This window comes from Schistocerca piceifrons, chromosome 6, assembly GCF_021461385.2.
Source record: "Schistocerca piceifrons isolate TAMUIC-IGC-003096 chromosome 6, iqSchPice1.1, whole genome shotgun sequence".
In the NCBI taxonomy this organism is placed as follows: Eukaryota; Metazoa; Arthropoda; class Insecta; order Orthoptera; family Acrididae; genus Schistocerca; species Schistocerca piceifrons.
The window spans coordinates 584,830,102-584,850,617 of NC_060143.1; the positions used below are offsets into that span (position 1 = coordinate 584,830,102).

The window sequence follows — 20,516 nt, forward strand, 5'->3', positions numbered from 1 at the left end:
CTGAGACTGGTTTGATGCAGCTCTCCATGCTACTCTATCCTGTGCAAGCTTCTTCATCTCCCAGTACCTACTGCAATCTACATCCTTCTGAATCTGCTTACCCTATTCACCTCTTGGTCTCCCTCTACGATTTTTACCCTCCACGCTGCCCTCCAATGCTAAATTTGTGATCCCTTGATGCCTCAAAACATGTGCTACCAACCAATCCCTTCTTCTAGTCAAGTTGTGCCACAAACTTCTCTTCTCCCCAATCCTATTCAACACTTCCTCATTAGTTACGTGATCTACCCACCTTATCTTCAGCATTCTTCTGTAGCACCACATTTCGAAAGCTTCTATTCTCTTCTTGTCCAAACTGGTTATCGTCCATGTTTCACTTCCATACATGGCTACACTCCATACAAATACTTTCAGAAACGACTTCCTGACACTTAAATCTATACTCGATGTTAACAAATTTCTCTTCTTCAGAAACGATTTCCTTGCCATTGCCAGTCTACATTTTATATCCTCTCTACTTTGACCATCATCAGTTATTTTACTCCCTAAATAGCAAAACTCCTTTACTACTTTAAGTGTCTCATTTCCTAATCTAATCCCCTCAGCATCACCCGATTTAATTTGACTACATTCCATTATCCTCGTTTTGCTTTTGTTGATGTTCATCTTATATCCTCCTTTCAAGACACTGTCCATTCCGTTCAACTGCTCTTCCAAGTCCTTTGCTGTCTCTGTCAGAATTACAATGTCATCGGCGAACCTCAAAGTTTTTACTTCTTCTCCATGAATTTTAATACCTACTGTGAATTTTTCTTTTGTTTCCTTTACTGCTTGTTCAACATACAGATTGAATAACATCGGGGAGAGGCTACAACCCTGTCTCACTCCTTTCCCAACCACTGCTTCCCTTTCATGTCCCTCGACTCTTATAACTGCCATCTGGTTTCTGTACAAATTGTATATAGCCTTTCGCTCCCTGTATTTTACCCCTGCCACCTTCAGAATTTGAAAGAGAGTATTCCAGTTAACGTTGTCTACAACTGCTAGAAACGTAGGTTTGCCTTTTCTTAATCTTTCTTCTAAGATAAGTCGTAAGGTTAGTATTGCCTCACGTGTTCCATCATTTCTACGGAATCCAAACTGATCTCCCCGAGGTCCGCTTCTACCAGTTTTTCCATTCGTCTGTAAAGAATTCGCGTTAGTATTTTGCAGCTGTGACTTATTAAACTGATAGTTCGGTAATTTTCACATCTGTCAACACCTGCTTTCTTTGGGATTGGAATTATTATATTCTTCTTGAAGTCTGTGGGTATTTCGCTTGTCTCATACATCTTGCTCACCAGATGGTAGAGTTTTTGTCATGACTGGTTCTCCCAAGGCCATCAGTAGTTCTAATGGAATGTTGTCTACTCCCGGGGCCTTGTTTCGACTCAGGTCTTTCAGTGCTCTGTCAAACTCTTCACGCAGTATCTTATCTCCCATTTCATCTTCATCTACATCCTCTTCCATTTCCATAATATTGGCCTTAAGTACATTGCCCTTGTATAGGCCCTTTATATACTCCTTCCACCTTTCTGCCTTCCCTTCTTTGCTTAGAACTGGGTTGATATCTGAGCTCTTGATATTCATACAAGTGGTTCTCTTCTCTCCAAAGGTCTCTTTAATTTTCCTGTAGGCAGTATCTATCTTACCCCTAGTGAGACAAGCCTCTCCCTTCACTATCTGAATAATTTCTTTTATCTCATCAAACATTTCTTCAATTTCTTCGTCATCTGCAGAGCTAGTTGGCATATAAACTTGTACTACTGTAGTAGGTGCGGGCTTCATATCTATCTTGGCCACAATAATGCGTTCACTATGCTGTTTGTAGTAGCTTACCCGCACTCCTATTTTTTATTCATTATTAAACCTACTCCTGCATTGCCCCTATTTGATTTTGTATTTATAATCCTGTATTCACCTGACCAAAAGCCTTGTTCCTCCTGCCACCGAACTTCACTAATTCCCACTATATCTAACTTTAACCTATCCATTTCCCTTTTTAAATTTTCTAACCTACCTGCCCGATTAAGGGATCTGACATTCCACACTCCGATCCATAGAACGCCAGTTTTCTTTCTCCTGATAACGACGTCCTCTTCAGTAGTCCCTGCCCGGAGATCCAAATCGGGGACTATTTTACCTCCGGAATATTTTAACCAAGAGGACGCCATCATCATTTAACCATACAGTAAAGCTGCATGCCCTCGGGAAAAATTACGGCTGTAGTTTCCGCTTGCTTTCAGCCGTTCACAGTACTAGCACAGCAAGGCCGTTTTGGTTTGTGTTACAAGGCCAGATCAGTCAATCATCCAGACTTTTGCTCCTGCAACTACTGAAAAGGCTGCTGCCCCTCTTTAGGAAGCAAACGTTTGTCTGGCCTCTCAACAGATACCCCTCCGTTGTGGTTGCATCTACGGTACGGCTATCTGTATCGCTGAGGCACGCAAGCCTCCCCACCAACAGCAAGGTCTATGGTTCATGGGAAGGGGCGTACTACAAGGTACAACTATATAAATTAAACTGATGTACAAGCCATGATCACTCCAAGTGCTATACACCAATCACAGCAGTCATATTTCAGAACAAGCCGCCACGTAAGCTTGCTGTTTATCATTTTATATGTTAGAAGACACTGTTTTAGCATGACATCAGCATGTTGTGCAGCTACTGTTTGCAGGTGAAAAACGAACATCCGATGTGCTACAAATATCTGAGATGTTGTAATACAGCAGTTTTCGCCATATTTCACAGTTTTCTGTTTATTTCACCATGCAGGTTTTAATTTTTATTTTCGAGGTGAACATAAAATGAAAGAACCCTCAAAATTGCAAGTTTTAAGGTATAATTTGTGACTGTAGTGTGTTAGGAAAAGGCTCCATTACCTTGTACATCAATAGGAGAAGTGACAGTCTTTTCAATTATGTACTCTACAGTATTTCTAGTGGCAAAACCCACTTTTTTTTCCTAATAGGTCTAGTATATGACATACAATTTTGAAATGTATTTCCTGTTTGTTTATGGATTCGCAATTTGGTTATGTCAGTTGATTTTATGAGTAGTTGTAAAATTGCTACTTAGGAGGAGAAGAAAGAAATTCTTGCACCGACTTTGATTTATAGCTTCTGTGTCCATTTATACTTTACGAGCCAGTAGTTTAGGAATTTCAAATTTTTTGTAAGCTAAGGTCTGTAAGCTTATTACGTAGTGAGCTAAACAAAGTATGTTAGTGTGGTGAGGTGGCTGTACTGGCTGTCAGGTGATGTAGCAAGTTGCCAGCCAAAGCCGTTTACTAAATTCTGATGAAGCATATTCTTTGAGACTCAATGTTTGAACTTAAAAGGTTGGTGATTGATATTGTTGCTGAATACAGAACACTGGAAATACATGAAAAAAGACAAGGCTGAGTTACAAGTGGCACAATAAAAGATGGCAGCCGGAGCCCTTTGTCACGTATTGGCTTGGTCTGGAACACTTTGTGTTGACTGTCATGTTTTCGCATTGCTGCCACAACATAGCAACAGTTCTATCATAATTGCATGGTGAAGCTAAACATTGCAAGTTGTGTTGGGAATGCTGATTGTGGATTACATTAGCATTTCCTTTCTCACATCTCCCCTCTCCACAATGACCTAAAATATTCCCATAACTCTGCTACCATCTGTGGCGCGAACTTTCCATCTTTTGTGCCATTTATAACTTTTACAGTCACATCAAATGTCAATAAAAAAAAAAATGGGGCAAAGTTGAACGAGACGTCGAGTAAGAACGTAGAATCGAGGTAAACCTTACTAGGAACAAATGTAAAATCAGAGATTGTAAAATCAAAGTTCCACTGTATGTACATTATTTAACTGTATCAGTTAAAATTTGTATTTGAAGTATTATTCACATGCAAATATTAGAAGTGTGGTCCATGTACAGGGAGGGGAAAATAAAACTGACCCTGTTAACTAATGACATCAGATTGGCCCATGATAATGAACAACGTAGAAGGTGCTGGAAATGGCCACAGTTGATGTCAATGCAGTGCTTTGCTTGATTTATCAACAAAATTGTGAGACACACATAGAAATTCTAACTTATGGAGAGCAGCAATACCTTTTCTAATATCTAATATTCTGCTGTAGCTGTTCCATTGTGTGGGGATTATCTGAATGCACCTGCCCTTCAACTTGTCCCTTTACATAAAATCAGCAGGGATTGAGGTGGCCAGGTGATTAAGGTGACCAGGATATTTCACTAACTCTGGTGACTGACCTGTCCTCACCAAACATCTCACTCACTCATGACGAGGTTGGCATGGCAGTGCTGCTCATCTGTGGAAGATACCCATGTAGTTATTCGTCATGGATTAAATAGTTGCATCATTAAATAGTTTCATCATTAAAGAAACATGTTATGATGCAGACACCAGACACTGTGCATCAAACACCACTCTTGAGATTATGCAATTACTACTCAAAGTACTGACGGGGATTTTCTGATGCATAACGGTGCGTGTTCTGTGAAATCACATACTCTGACAGGCAGAACCCGGACACATTCAAAAAAATTGAAAACTGAGGATCCTAAAGTTTTGATTCCACTTTGCTCAGAAGCCACTGGCAGAACTCAACATGGAAAAGTTCATCTGGATGTTTAAACTCCTGCACAAGAGTCAGTTGATAAGGATACAGATGGGGGACCTTATGAATGATGTTCTGACATGACAATCACTTAATTTACACTTGCAAAGATTAATGACACTGAGATTTCGCCAGGCTTTGTTCCTGGTTTTTCTTCACTTGAGCAACATTTTCCAGTGTTCAAACAGTTTTAAGACAGTTATGGAACGGCTCATTTCATGCCATTTTGCCACTAAGTTTTGTGTCGCCGACTCTGATGGAAGTTTTGCCATAACACCTCTAGTCTTAAACCCTTGTGCAATCAGTTCCGCACGTGTTTCCTACAAAATGTGCTTTGCATTAACACTTGGCAATTAACATCTTTTATTTTATCATGCACACCATTTTGTGTTGCACTCAACTGCTCACTAAGTACACTAGCTCCTTTCAGTCATTCAGACATAATGACACAGTGAAGTACTATGGACAGAACATGTGGGATGTGTGCACGCTCAGACACGTGACAGCAGCCAGCTGGTGCATCAGAACCGCAGTTGTCAGCGATTTCTGTGATGAGCAGTTTTCCTCTTTATTGAGAGGGCTCCATTTGCATCAGTCTTATAAATATTTTCCAGGTCAGTTTTATTTTCCCCATGTTGTACTAATTATTATTTACAAATATTCATTGTATACTTAATTAACTGATCATGACATGCCTAATGCCAGTAGCATGCACTGTAATCAGAGCTAAAATGGGCCAGTACATAAATAAACATATTTCATTAATGCTGCCACTGTTTATGCAACTACTAAGTAACATTTCTTCTTAACATAACTGATGAAAACCAAAACAGTGGCACAATGGCACTTGATGGTGACTTACAGCTCAAAGGTTTGGCAACATAGAATCCATGAACTTGTGGCACTCAAGGTTGTAAATTTACTGCAGTATCTAACTATAGTGTATAAAAAACCAAAACAGGAACAAAGTGCAACAGTTTTTGTGCATACAGTTTACAATGAGGTAAATGCCAATGATCCAAATTGCCATTATTATGACAAAGAACTAACTAGGAAATAAATGAAACATTTCCAGTAAATAGAGAAGATATATCTTTAAAGCGTATGAAAGAGACTGTTTAACAACTGGCATCTATTGTTCGAGAAAGTTTACATGATCTGGTGGGGAGAGGGAGGGAGGGAGGGGGGAGGGCACTTTCATATAAATTTATATATGTATTCCACCATTTCTAACCAAAGTACATTACATGAAATAAGATACACACATGATACCAACAAAATATAGTGATCTTTATGGGATCAAACCACAAAAGGATTTCCAAGCAATAGGAGTTGGGGACAGGAATCAATCATTATGAATTCGATATAAGTAAAGACACAACGTGGAGAGAGCATACTGATGTTTGTGCAGGTGTACGCGCGCGTGTGTGTGTGTGTGTGTGTGTGTGTGTGTGTGTGGTGTGTGTTACTCGACTTTTCTATTAATGTATAAATGCTAAAAATTTGTGTAGGTGTACTCACTTCAGGTCAGTTATCTGAAGATGATGCTCTTTGCCTTCTTCTTTGCTGAATTCAACAGTTTCAAACAAATATGGTGTGTCAGCTGATGCTGCCTTGTAACCCACATAATAACCAAGTATCTCTCCATTCCATTGATCCCGTTCTGGAGGTTTCCACAAAATCTTCAATGTATGTTGACCTTCAGCTTCAACCTTAACATTCATTGGTGGACCACTGGGTACTTTGAACAGAGGAAAGAAATGTGGATAAACTAATTCAACAAAGTGCCTCTTATTATGTAAAACCTGTGTAGCTTCGTTCTATATTCTAAACAGATATTCAGTCGGAGATCAGTAATAAGTCATATTTTCACATTTCAATGCAAGTTTTAAGCATATATTCCAGTTACCAAGATGCAAAACAAACTCTGAAATGAAGGAAATTACTGAGACACTTGAGTTATAACATCAGCTTACCAACTGATGAAATGTGAGCACTCAGAGGAATGCTAACATTCACATAAATGAAGTGGTACGTATTGCATGTATAGCTCAGGAGAAATGTAAGATATAAAACACTAGCATTAATGGAAGTTTGTAGAAGTACTCTAAAAATGAAAGAAAAAGTCAATAATAACTCTGGGTACCTTCCTCAGCTGTTATAATCGTAACTGTATCAGATGGATCGGAAGTTCCTATGTCGTTCTCAGCTACAATACGCAAGTGATACGTTGTGGCAGGTTTAAGGTTGAAGACACCAGCAACTGTTTGTTGACCAGGAACAAGTACTCTATCTATGTCATTTTCCCATGTTCCTGTAATACATTACAAAAAGGGTTAGTCTGGCATGTCTCGATAAGTCCAAATTATTTTCACAATACAGCAGAAATAAAATGTGAAATTAAATAAATAAGGTGGTGAAATATGTTAATTACAGTTACAGTAACAGATTTTAATGTACATAAATGACTATCACTGCAAACCTAAAGACAATGGAAATAGACATAATAGATATAAAGGAAAACAATAAAATGGAAAAAATCCTTTACTAGGTACAATAACTGAATGTCATATAACGACAAAAAAAATATACTTCTTACATAATATTTTTCCAGCTTCCCTTATTTTTCAAAGCATCAAGTCATTATTTTGCCTAGTTGAATGTCACTAGAATTCATTATAGAATTTCATTTATATTGAATGTTTGTTCTCAAAATTCCACCACTATTAACACATTCAATATTGCTCTTACTCCTCTTTAATTGCACAGGTAAACTGGCGATTTTCCGGAAAATGTGAAGAATAATTATGAAATAGTCAAGCATCTAATAGCCAGAAATCTATCATCATTTTAAACACCAAACTTTATAGATTAAGAAATGTGTGTGTGTGTGTGTGTGTGTGTGTGTTTCTGTCAGAACTAGTGCATTATAGTTGCCAACACATGAAAAAGCTCCCCCCAGTAAAAGTTTTACAACTGCTCACAAAGATTTCAAAGGAAAAAAAAAAAAACTGCTTAACAATTACGTATTTCTTTCATATTTAAATGATGAAAAATGATTACATGTTGTGGTATGCAAAGTCCAACATTGCATTCTTTGTACCACTAACTATTTGCTCTCTTTCCTTATCCTGCTGCCCGTCTCTTTCTTTCCTTTGTCAGACTTTACAGTAGCACCATGTTGTTTACTTGTTTTTCTTTAGGCCAGTGGTTGGTGTTGGTTCCAATGACTGAACGTCTCCTCCTCAGCTACCAAGCCCATCCTAACTTTTTTAATAAATTCCAACATAGATATCTTTTACTTGCACAAAATAAAACCAATCACAGCACACATTAGAAAAATGCAAAAGAAAATTTTTTGCACTACTTCATTGTTTTTCTTGGAAATGGGTAGTAGCTGTAAAGCTGATAGACACAGTCTCTGCCAGTCTTGTCCACCTTATAATCTATCATAATGTTTGGTTTTATTGTTCTTGTGTGACCTTCTTTTGAACATACAGACACCACTTTGGTGGCTGTCAGATGTTTTGTGGAGAAGGGCAATACACGAGGTGTGTTTTTTAAGTAAGTACCATTTTGAAATTAAAAAAAGACATGCTAAGATATCTCAATAATTTTATTTTTACATGAAAGCTGTACCTTAATCTACTTTTCTACATAATTTCCGTCAATATCGAGGCACTTGTCCTAACGTTGTACCAGTTTTTGAATATCCTCCCCATAAAAGTCTGCCGCCTGACTTATTAACCACTGCATCACCACTGTTTTGACTCCGTCATCGTCTTGAAGATGCTGACCACCCAGGTGTTTCTTCAAGTGCAGAAACAGATGGTAGTCAGTGGGCGTAAGATCAGGGCTGTACGGAGGATGATCTAGAGTTTCCCATAGAAAAGATGTGATGAGATCTTTGGTCCGATTCGCCACAAGCGGACAGGCATTGTCTTGCAGCAAAACGATGCCCTTCCTCAACTTCCATGGACTGTTGCTTTGATTCTGGTGTGACGTAGATCACCCATGTTTCATCGTCCATAACAATTTGGCTTAAGAAATCATCAGCGTCGTTGTGGTACCACTCAAGGACAGTCGGCGGGACTCACGATTATCAGAGGCATCTTAAACACTCAGTACACAACGTAAACAAGGAAGAATCAGACTGTAATGGCGTATGTGTGTAGATTAAGGCACAGGCTTTCATGTAAAAATAAAATTATTGAGATATCTTAGCACGACTTTTTTTTTTAAATTCAAAGCAGTACTTACTTAAAAACCACGCTTAATATTTCACCTTCACCTTATTTTTCCATTTTAGCACTACAATAGGACCCCCCACTCCCCCAAAAAAGGTTTCCTTGTTTTGAAGCTTGTGTATAAGCCCTTTCTGTTCTTCCTGACAGTTCTGACAGCTAGTGTCTGATGTCCCCACAACATGTGAAGCCGTCCCCACAACATGTGCAGCCACAAGTTGTGTATCATGCAAGAAACCAAATTTCAGCAAGTAGAAAAGATGTGCCCGTATGGGATATGGGTGCCACTCACACGGTCGATACATAGGGTCTGTATGGCATGCAGGTATTGTGTTGAATGTGTCCAGCAAAGCCTAACATGCTAAGGGTACACTGGCCTAAAATTGTCAGGCTATGCCATAACTTCTGGAGTACATTCATTTCTTATACTATAATCCTAATCTTGTTTGTAACAAAGGAAAATACAATTGAGTAAATATATTAATTATATGGCAAAATGGTTGGTCAAATTTTACCTCCAGAAGGTGAGATGTGTAATGATTTGGAAAGACACGCATAAACGTAAAAGTGACGCACTACCTATCTACAGAATTAATAGTTTCTTCATTGACGAGAAGAGAAATATGTGTTGGGGAAGCTTAAAAAGAAAGGGCAGCTGATTTACAGTGCAGAATAATGAGAATCAGTCTGTAGTGAGGACAATGAAACACAAAGATAAAGGGAAAATGTCAGAGAGAGTATGTCAGAGATGCACAGTGCTAGCTGCAGTCCAGAGATGACAAGTACAGCACAGTGCTAGCAGCAGTCCAGAGATGATAAGCACAAAGTGGAAAATAAAGAAACATTAGGGGGAGAGAGAGAGATAAATATTGCAATGAAGAATTATGACAGGAAAAAAGAATCATAATAAATATATAACAGGGTTGTGTTTATGGAGATTACATCCAGCAGGGTGTCACAATGCAGAGATGTGTTGGAGAGCAAGTTCACATATCTAGAGTCTATGGAAACTAGTATTGGGCGGGAGAATCTAAACACCCTATGCGGTTTAGCAAGAACTCAGTTATGTTCTATAACATGACTCAATGGATCTGAGTACTTGCTACACTACAGAGGCTATTTGATTCTTCCACCCAATACTATTATCCATTTCACAACGATTTATCTCTGACATTGAGCTCATATTCTGGTTACATCTTGTGGCTTACATGTGCTGTAGCTTGCTGGCCTCAAGGGACATTACATTTTAGTTGAAAAGGGGTGATGTGCACAGTAATATTTACGAGAAGATATGATTCTTTGAGCATTTTTTGGTGTCAGCTTTGAGGGGTCATAGGAACCAGACCACACTTAGGCAAAAAAGTTTCATCTGCACAGTTTAAAGATACAATCATTCTCTATCTAGAGGCAGATTTTTGTTATTTTCTAGTAATTTCAAAGCTATAATGGCACACTCTAGATGCTGTGGTTGAGCTTACCATTGTATCTATTGTGGCATAGAAAGCTTGAACTTTTGTTGGTTACACTGTTGTCATTACTGATGAATAATCCCTGTGTTTGTCAGTTTAGAGTTTGTAACACAGTTGTGTTAGTAGCTGCAGACCATGCGAAGCTGTGGTGAGTTTTAGCTGCCATACCAGTGCACTACCACCATTGTAATGTGCAATCACTGCTATTCACTAGTGAAAAATGGCAACTATGTATTTGCATTCCAATACAGTATTGTCACATTTAGTTGTTGTTGTGAGTAGAAATTAATAAAATGGGAAAATGCAAAGGAACACTTGATACCACCAAGCAACTCTCAATAAATGCACAATGAAATATATTGTGCATTTTTACAGTGAATGAAAAATTGATCAGATCAAACAAATTTTGGCAGGAAAGAATGATGAGTGAAATAATGACTACCTTAATCAATATCACTATAGGTAGATCATCTCCTTAGATCAGAAACAGTTCTATTCTCTCTCAAGACAGAAGGCTCTTTGTGAACATGTCGTTTCAAGTTTCTGTATATGACTCACTGAATTCCAGACACTTTGGGGGGCACTTTACAGAGCAGAGCAACAAAACTGTAAAGTTTCATTTATCTTAAGTTTCTTCTTCTTCTCCTTTGCTCCTTTGTCCTTGACAAAGGCCCAAATAAGTTCAAAGACACTGAATATGCAGAGCACCAAAGGCAACCACACAAGTTTAATTTCCGTGTCCAGTGAGTGTAATACACTATCCAAAAGGTATTCTTGTGACCTGCAGTGGGAGTGTACAAGTTACAGTATGGCATGACATTAAATAGAAGCTCTACGTTATTGCTTTACATCAATTCAATAATAGAATCATTGCTTCATTTCATAGATGAATTTCGTGGTACTAGATTTATTAACATGTGATGTGGAGCATGATCTTCAACAATCGTATGTCTGTTTTCTAATTTTTTCGAGAATGCTCCTAAATCACTCTTTGTAGTATCTGTCATAATCTCAGAATGATAATCTGCACCTCCTTTTTGCCCAAGAAAACTACAGGCAGCATTTTGCTTGAACCCATCTTTATTACCAGTATTGCAAATAATAATGTGCTTTTTTCCTCCCAGCACTGGACAGTGTTTAAATGCATCCTTTCCAACCATTCCACTCTTAGACACTTCCTCTGTGATATTTGTATACATTTTTTATGCATAACATGTTTCTTGTTCTTGCCATCTGAACTTTTTGGAATCATTTGCACCACACCAACCCTCATCAGTGTAATGAATAGTCAACCCACTGTTTCAACAGTGTCTAGTTGCTACAAGAAATCATCTCTTTTCCCTGCTGCTTGGTCATTTTCCATGAGTACAGGTTTTTTGCTGAACTTTTTGTATCTGAAGCCCAATTTCTAAAGAACATGTAAAAGGGTTGTTCCACTCATATCAGGAAAGTCTTCCACTTCAGCTTTCAACATTTCCAGCAAGTTGTGGATATAACTTGCCTTGAAAACTAATTAAATGCACACTTCTATCACCTGCCAGAACTCTTTTTTGGTTATACAAGACATGAAGAAGTTTCTCTATATTCTCTCAACATTTATTTCACTGATACCAAGACATTCAGAAGCCCTCTTCAGCTCCTGTGATATAGAACTGCTAGAGCTCTGTTCTGCCCCCCCCCCCCCCTCCTCCCTCCCTCTCAAAGTGAGCATGCACACTGATCACCATGCATGTTTATGGGCTTTTCTCAACCCCATAAATGATGAATGGTTTCAGTCACACAAGCACGAGGCAACTAATTATCTCACACGAGTACACAACAAAGAATGGCAGCATGATTGTTTTCTATCTGATGGGTGGCCCCAATGTAAGTACTTGAACAATGAAATAGAAATATGGTTCAGAGTTACAGGAATGTAGCATCTGCAAGCAGGCAGTACCTAAAGACGCAAAAGCAAATAAATTAAAGGTGTGATATTAGCACTTCATTTAGATTTATGTGCTTAGAAAAATAATAGATGTGAAAGACAACACCAGAACTTGGATTACAATCTTTGTCTTGTCCATATGCATCACCATTAGGCGAATTGTGACAGTTTGCACCTGCCATTATCACGACAAAATTATGAATTGGAAAACAATGAAAATCCACTTTCAAGTAAGGAATGGATATATCTTTAATCTGTGCATAGGAAATTTTTCTCCTAATTATTATCTGACTTCTCCGACTGCTCAAACCTGACACTCGTCAAAAAATGCTTGAAAAAGCATGGTCTTTCTAAAATTTTGCTGTGTATGTCATCCCTTTTTCAACTAACATTCAATATTCATATACCAAATAAAAATAGACATTTCCATGATTCTAGTTATGTACAAAACATTGCTCTTTGTCATGTGATTTAATCAGAATACGGGCTTAAAGTAAGGGGTCAGTCATTATGAAATGAACAATAGTTCCCGGAACACCAGTGATGAGAACATGGCCCAAACACATCCTTGTATCTGCTTCATACATTCCTGGACTTGATCTCTGTTAACACATCCCCCCTCTTTCCTTCATTATACTTATACGTAATTTATTATCATTCTTGTTTGTGTCCTAACTCTTAATTGTACTATTCATCTCTTTTTCCCTGTAATCTACCTATACTTCTCATTCTGTGTTTATCATCTGTGGACAGAGGCTGGCACAGTGCTTAACAATGTATCATCTCTGATCTACACTCTTTGCTGCCTCCTCCTTTATCTTTGTCTACCCTAATCCTCACTACAAGTGTATTTCTCTCATCCTAAGATCTGAGTGACCTTTGTTTACTTTTTTTAATCTTTGAAAATTTATTCATCTCTTCGTAATGAAAGAACTGTTAGTACCAAAAGCTAAATAAATTAATAGGTCACTTTTACTTGCTATCAGCAATACTCCACATTTCATGTTTTGAAGGTAAACAGTGGTCAAAATAAATCTTTGCATTTATTTTTCATCCAAAATATTCAATTACAGTAGAACTTTGATTTTACATTATCTGATTTTACGTTTTTCACTATTCTACACCATAAATCTGTAGCCCCTGTGAAAAATCCATAAGATCAGTGATAAAAATTCCCCAATTTTACATTTCTTCCTAGTAAGGCTTTCCTCGATTTTAACTGCTACTCAATCTCTCGCTTGACTTCACCCCATATTCTTCCTACTGACATCTGATGTGACTGAACGAGTTGTAAGTGGCACAAAAGGCACCACAGATATTGGTGGAGTTAAGAGAATTTTTTAGGGCATTGTGAAGAGGCGAGATGTGAGAGAGAAAATGCTCACATAATCCACACGATCCGTGTTGCCAACACAACTTGCCACATTTAGCGTCGTGGTGCAATCATGATACAACTACTGCTATTTTATAGCGGTAATGGAAAAATAAGACAGTCAACACAAAATGCTCCATACTGAGCCAATATGTGACGAGGAGGGCCAGCCGACACTTTATCTTCCGTCACTTATAACCCAGTCTCATCTACTTGCATGTATTTCTGATGTACTGCATTCAGCAATAATATCAATCTTCAACCTTTTAAATTTAAACACTGAGTCCTGAAGAATATTCTCAGTCATAGCTGAGGAAACATCGTCCATTTCTGGCTAGTGAACTTTTATTGACTGGTGACTTGTTAAGTCACCCAATTGCCAGTGCAGCCACCACACCACAATAACACATGTAAAATGAGATTATTACTGGTGGAGAGGGGGACTCACCCTTCAGCACAGGAGTGTTGGTAGGGATGAAAGCATTTTGTGAAGTACTGAAAATATGCTTTTCATGCAAATGATGTGTGCTTTGATAGAAATTTCACACGGAAATAGAACAAAGGTTTTGCGATAGCACATTTTAAAGGCTTTCGCATTCAAACCTGACATGATGCAGTTGCAAGAACTATATATATTACTCGTGTATATACTTTGCACCACACACAACACCCACCGTAGATGGTAAAGATTGGCAGCAGTAATAGAGGACATGAAGCAAAACTGTAGCACCTAAGCTGTCTTTCAAATTTACATTTTGCACAGTGTATGGAAATTCACTGATCTGACTTCCAATAAGCTTATAACATCAACTGGGGCAGTAAACTGATTTTTTCATGTCTCTGTTTCTCTCTTCAAGCCTAAAATAACATTTTAACATTGGTGAGCATATTAAGTGCAGCTTGTAAGAAAAGTATTAAACAGTAACAGCAATGGTGACGATGTATGTCATTAAGCAGATGTCCGCATTTATCATTATAGTTTTTTGTTTTAATTCAACATGTTCATGAATTTTTGCTTGGATGATCTCTCAAAAACGTGCACTTTTGAATGTATAATTTGTGGCTGTAGCATGTCAGCAAACAGCTGAATTACCTTGTACCCAGACACCAATTTCATTTTTTTGATGAGTTTTCACTTGCTGTTAACATATCTGTGCTTTTTTGAGAACTGATGAAATTAGTTATCACAAATTATTCTGTAAACCTTGTATTGTGCATTTAATTTCCTTCACTTAGATATATTGTTTACAAAATATTGGAGAGGATTGCTGTTTTTAATCATACATGCCAATTACATGTGTTTTTGTTCATATTTTTGAGGATTTAAACATTTTTCTGGAGTCTGCATTTTCCTAAATTTTGCATGTTTTACATCTGGAGCACACAAAAATGAAAAATAGGGGTTTCATTGTACATAGTTTTTAGTTTTATTTAAAATATGTTATGTATGTAACTGATGAAAGAAAAAACATGCAATGAACCAAATGAAGCAGACAAAAGGCAATACAGACATCTAAAAAATGAGACTGACAGAAAATGCAAAATAGCGAAGAAGCCATGGCTGGAGGAGAAATTTCAAATCTGTAAAATCATGTAAGGGTATGGGAAACATAGAAGCTACATACAGTAATATCAGAGAGGCTTTTGAAGAAATGAGAAGTAGTTGTATGGACAGCGAGATTTCGGGTAGCAAATCTGTAATGAGCAAAGAACAGAAGGGCAAAAAAGGGAAGGAATATATAGAAGAGCTATACAAAGGAAATAAACCTGAAGAAAAGTATGGAAAGGGAAGAAGTAGTTGATGATGTGGAGCTGGCTGATGCACAACTGCAAGAAAAATTTGACAAGAGCACTAAAATACCAAACAAGGAACCTGGGTAAAATGACAATTTCTATGAATTATTAAGATACATATGAGAACCAAGCATCATTTGGTAAACAAGATATATGAGACAAGCAAATACCCTCAGACTTCAAAAAGAACGCAGTACCTTCAGTACCAAGAAAGCAGGATGATGAAAGGTGTTAATATTACTAAACTACCACTTTAATAAGTCACAAGCACAACACAGTAACCTCGTCTACATACAGAACACTTGACAGACTGGCAGAAGCCATGGCCATACAAATTATCATAGAAAGTACACAGAAGAAAGACATACCAACATTTATAACATTTGTAGACTTTAAAAAGCTTGTGACAGTGTTTAATTTAATACACTCTTGAACAATGTGAGGTTATGAGGGATAAAATACAGGAAGTGAAAGATTATCAGATGTTTGTACAGAAATTAGATAGCAGTTGTAAAAGTCAAAATACTTTAAATGGAGGAAACAGTTGAGAAGAGAATGTAACACGTTAATGGACTATACTCCATGTTATTCAATCTGTACATAGAGCAAGCAGTACAAGAAAGTGAGGAGAAATTTGGAAATATAATGTAATTGGATACATAAAAAATCTACTCACCAAGCAGTGGCAGAACACACATATAAAAGGTATTACAGTCTGGTAGCTTTCGGAGCCAGTGGCTTAGACTAGTGAGTTTTAGGAAAAGCGGTACAGTTCAGAAAAGTCATCCAGAACCTCAGGTCGTGGATGACTTACCAGACAGGATGGAAATGGAAGTCAGCCCTGACCCAGTGTCCTGGGTGACTTTTCAAACTCCATCCCTTTTCCTAAATCTCACCAGTCCTTTTCCTTCACCTCTCTTCCTTTCCCTTCAGAAACGACAGGCTATATATAGTTGGTGATAGCATGTTTGTTGCTGTTAGAAGAAGTTTATCTCATAGCAAAATTGAAGTAGATAGTTCCTGTGAGTTAGTACGGGTAGAAGTCATTCTTGCCAAACCGAATAAAATAACAATTGGATGCTTTTACCGACCTTCCAACTCAAATGATACAATTACTGAAAGGTTCAAAGAAAATTTGAGGCTAATTTCAAACATGTAGTCAACTCATACAATTATAGCTGGTGGTGACTTCAATTTACCCTCGATATGTTGGGAAAAATACATGTTTAAATCTGGAGATAGACATAAAACAACATCTGAAATTGTGCAAATGCATTCTCTCAATATTATTTTGAGCAATTAATTCATGAGCCCACTTAAATAGTAAATGGTTGTGAAAACACACTTTACCTCTTAGCAACAAATAGTCCTAGCTAGTAACAAGCATCAAAATGGGTACAGGGGTTAGTGAAAACAGGGCTGTCATAACAAGACTGAATACCATAGCTCCCAAACCCACCAAAAATAAACTAAATTATGATAGTTATGGGGCACATGAAAAGTGCAAAAGCAAATGAATTGGTCATTTTGAAAAGGGGTCATCTCCAATTTTTTCGCAAAATTCTTTTTCAATGGATTCTGTTTCTCTGGTATCTGTTCAGTGATTCCTCATGAAAATGAGTCAAATCACATCATTGTAGTGTGTTGCAGCTGAGAGGAAACATAACATTCATTCTGAAAAGGAGTTGTGTCTCAGAGATGGCCCATTTTCAAAATGTACTGCACACTCATGTTGGACTCTTGTCTGCCCCACTTTTCTCCCATTGTTCCCCCTCTTCTTCTACCTTTGTTGTGGTTGATGCAACAATCCCTGCCAGTCTGTCATTTGCAGTCTAGTGCCATTATTACAGCTTGACACTTACACACGGTGTTAATGTTTGTTTTTGTTAAACAAACATGCCTTTGTGAGGAAGTGAAAGCTCATCAAGTATGTCCTCTTTCCTCAAAAAAAGGAGAGAGAAGAATAAGAATAAGAAGAAGAAGAAGAAGAAGATCGGAAAGGGGCATATTAACTATGTTGGAAAACTTGCAGTAGACTGGAAACCCCTGCAAGTAACTTTCTATTCATGCCCACCCAGCTAGCCGCACAAACTAACGCATTGCTTCTCAAGCGGGAAGGCATGCCGGTCCTCGGCACAAATCTGCCCAACGGATTAGTGTAAAGGTCCGGTGTGTTGGCCAGCCTGTGGATGGTTTTTCAGGTAGTTTTCCACCTGCCTCAGCAAATGCGGGGTGGTTCCCCTTATTACGCCTAAGTTACAATATGTCGGCGATGGCTGTGCAAACACTGTCTCCACATATGCGTACACCATAATGACTCTAACATGCAAACATTTGGGGTTAAACTTGTCTGGTATGAGACGTTCCTGTAGGGTGGAGGGTGGGGGTGGGGGGGTGGGGGTGGGGGGGGGGAGGGGCACTGGAGGCCAAACTGCACAATAATCCTGGGTCCATTGTGGGGTGGTGGTGAGAGGTAGGTGGACTGCTGTGCCTTTTGTGGGGTTGTCAACCACTGAGGCCTCCGGCGGGATGAAGCTCTCTGACGTTTCCAGGTCTCCACTTTAATACACAGTACACAAGTTTCTACTCTATAAATGAAACACCTGAAATGTCCATACACACTTGTACACATATATTCTAATGTTTGCACTTCGAAAATTTCAAAAATCATCATCATCATTCTCAAATTTGTGATTGTAATAAGCTTTTCTTGCTACCTGTTATTATTATTTATTTATTTATTTTTAGGTGTTTTTCCACTATATCACTTGAAAAATTTGTGGACTGATCAAGACAGTGAATAAGTTTAATGCCAAGGATGAGCGAGATATTATTCTCCAAGGACTAATCAATGTTCCCCCACCATAAAACTGCAAGAAATGCTTGTTTGATGAAGATATTCAAATAAAAAGTAAGTCAAAGATTTGCAAAATCCAATCAAATATCTTCCAAGTGCCATATTGTATTGTTCAATAATTGTCATCGAGTGCTTGAAGTGTGAAGAGGTAGATATCAAAATAAGAAGATAACCCTTCTTAAAGGATAACTCCAAACGTGCTGCAACCACTGAACTTATTGTCCACAAGAAAAGACCCCCAAAACTCAAAAAAATGAATATTGTCTGACCAACATGCAAAGAAAATGAAAAAGTATCTGCAGTGTGCTTTGATTACACGCAAAATCTTCCCCTGTCTTGTTTGCCTATACAAGAGGTCTGTTATTAGTCAGCTATGGCTAAACGAATTTTGCATTCACAATTTCAAAACTGGAAAAGCAACATTTTACTCATGTATTGAAAAGGAACGGAAAAAGGTCCCAATGAAGTTTGCTCTTTTTAAGTGACATTACAGAATACATACCTAGTGAAGCAGAACAGCTTAATCTATTCTGTGATGGTTGCCGGGGCAAAAACCTTAACAATACCAAAGTAGAATTCTTATTCCCATTGCCATGAAGAGAAGGTTTTCAAAAATAATACCGTACTTTGCGACAGTGAAAAGGAAAATTCGACATCAGGACAGGATTTATTCTCCTCAACAGTACGAGATATAATTGAAAGGTCATCAAATCTGAGTAAATTGAATGTAAATCATGCTACTCATCATCAAGATGTGGCAGCATTCAATACTTGGTGGCCGACATCCTTCGAAAAGAAAGTCCTTTCAACTGAAAGTTTTGGCCAAGCAATCCCTAACAAAGAAAAGTCTAATTTTGCAGTGAATAAGTATTATGAATTTCAATTTACAAGTCAGGTACCAGGAACTGTGATTGTGAAACCTCCTGCAGATTGCATAATAGAGGATCAATTTCACTTACTAAGGAAATAATGAACTGGCTCATTGCTATTCATCCGAGATCCATCTAATAATCCATCTTATGCTGGGAAAATTCCTATAAATGTTGAGAAAATCAAAGATTTAAATAAGTTGTACCAATACATATGAGATACACACAAGGAATTTGATGACGAGATTTACCTTTGGCCTGCCACCACGAATGATGAAGCTCCTGAAGAATTCTAAAACAAAGTTCATTTTATTGTGCGGACTTCCCAGAACCATCGTGCTGTTTTCACTGTTTTTTCAGTTTATTTGTGTGAGAGCTTAAGACTCATTTGGAGATTTTTGTAATATTGCAAATACAAATACTCTTTATATACAGCCTAAAAAAAGTGTATTTTGAAAACAAGTCATCTCTCTCATGAAAAATTAATTTCCTTGTGCACAAGAACAGGTTAAAACTGTCCAAAATAACATTTTTATTCCTAACAAGACAACTGTTAACAGGAAAAAGATTCATCACCATTCTGCAAAATGTAAGCATTATAATATGGTTTTTGTTTCTCCTGTAAAATTTGGAAAACTGGAGATGACCCCTTTTCAAAATGGCCAATCCAAATACACAGATAAGTAAATAAATGTAATACCTTTTGCATGTTTGAATTCAATAAGATAACGTTTGATTGGAGACTTTCCATCATATGGTGCAGCCCAAGACAACTGAACAGACCGGCCAGATTTATCCAGAACTTTCAAGCCGTCAGGTACTTCCGGAACCTCTGTCAAAAAATCAATGCTGTTGCATGTACTTGTACAGAATGCAGATGTGTGTCCAACACAAACAGTATCTACTGCTTCCAGCTATCAGCATTACTACAGCAAACATTACCTTGAACAATCATATTAATGCTTGTATCATCACTCCCAAATGCATTTGTAGCAACACATGTGAACAGAGCAGAATCCTCTCTCTCAGTTCGTTTTATGCTCAGGTCAGACAAAACACCATTAGGAAGTATTTCCTCTCTGATCGTGTATCTGTGAAATGGTATTGCAGTAACAGCAATTGAGAAATAACCACAAAGTAAAAGTTCACATTAGTATAATATATTCTGAACACACTGCTAAACTGAATGTTCTAGAGAACAGAATAGTTACATACCTTCACTTACAAAGTATCTTATACAAATAAAAACAATGTTAAGAAAAATTCACTAAATGTCTTAAAATGTACTTTATTACCGAAAATTTGTTTCTAAGTTGC

The 20,516-nt window shown here is 37.8% G+C and overlaps 1 protein-coding gene across 1 annotated transcript in view; it reads right to left on the bottom strand.

Annotated features, from left to right (window-relative positions):
- Positions 1-20,516, bottom strand: part of LOC124802781 (Down syndrome cell adhesion molecule-like protein Dscam2) — an 866,453-nt gene that overhangs the window by 151,527 nt on the left and 694,410 nt on the right. Inside the window, exons 18-21 of the mRNA XM_047263777.1 lie at positions 20,142-20,290; positions 19,900-20,031; positions 6,814-6,981; positions 6,189-6,408 (exon numbers count right to left, since the gene is read on the bottom strand). Coding sequence (XP_047119733.1) covers positions 6,189-6,408; positions 6,814-6,981; positions 19,900-20,031; positions 20,142-20,290 — 669 coding nt within the window. The remainder of the gene's footprint in view (positions 1-6,188; positions 6,409-6,813; positions 6,982-19,899; positions 20,032-20,141; positions 20,291-20,516) is intronic.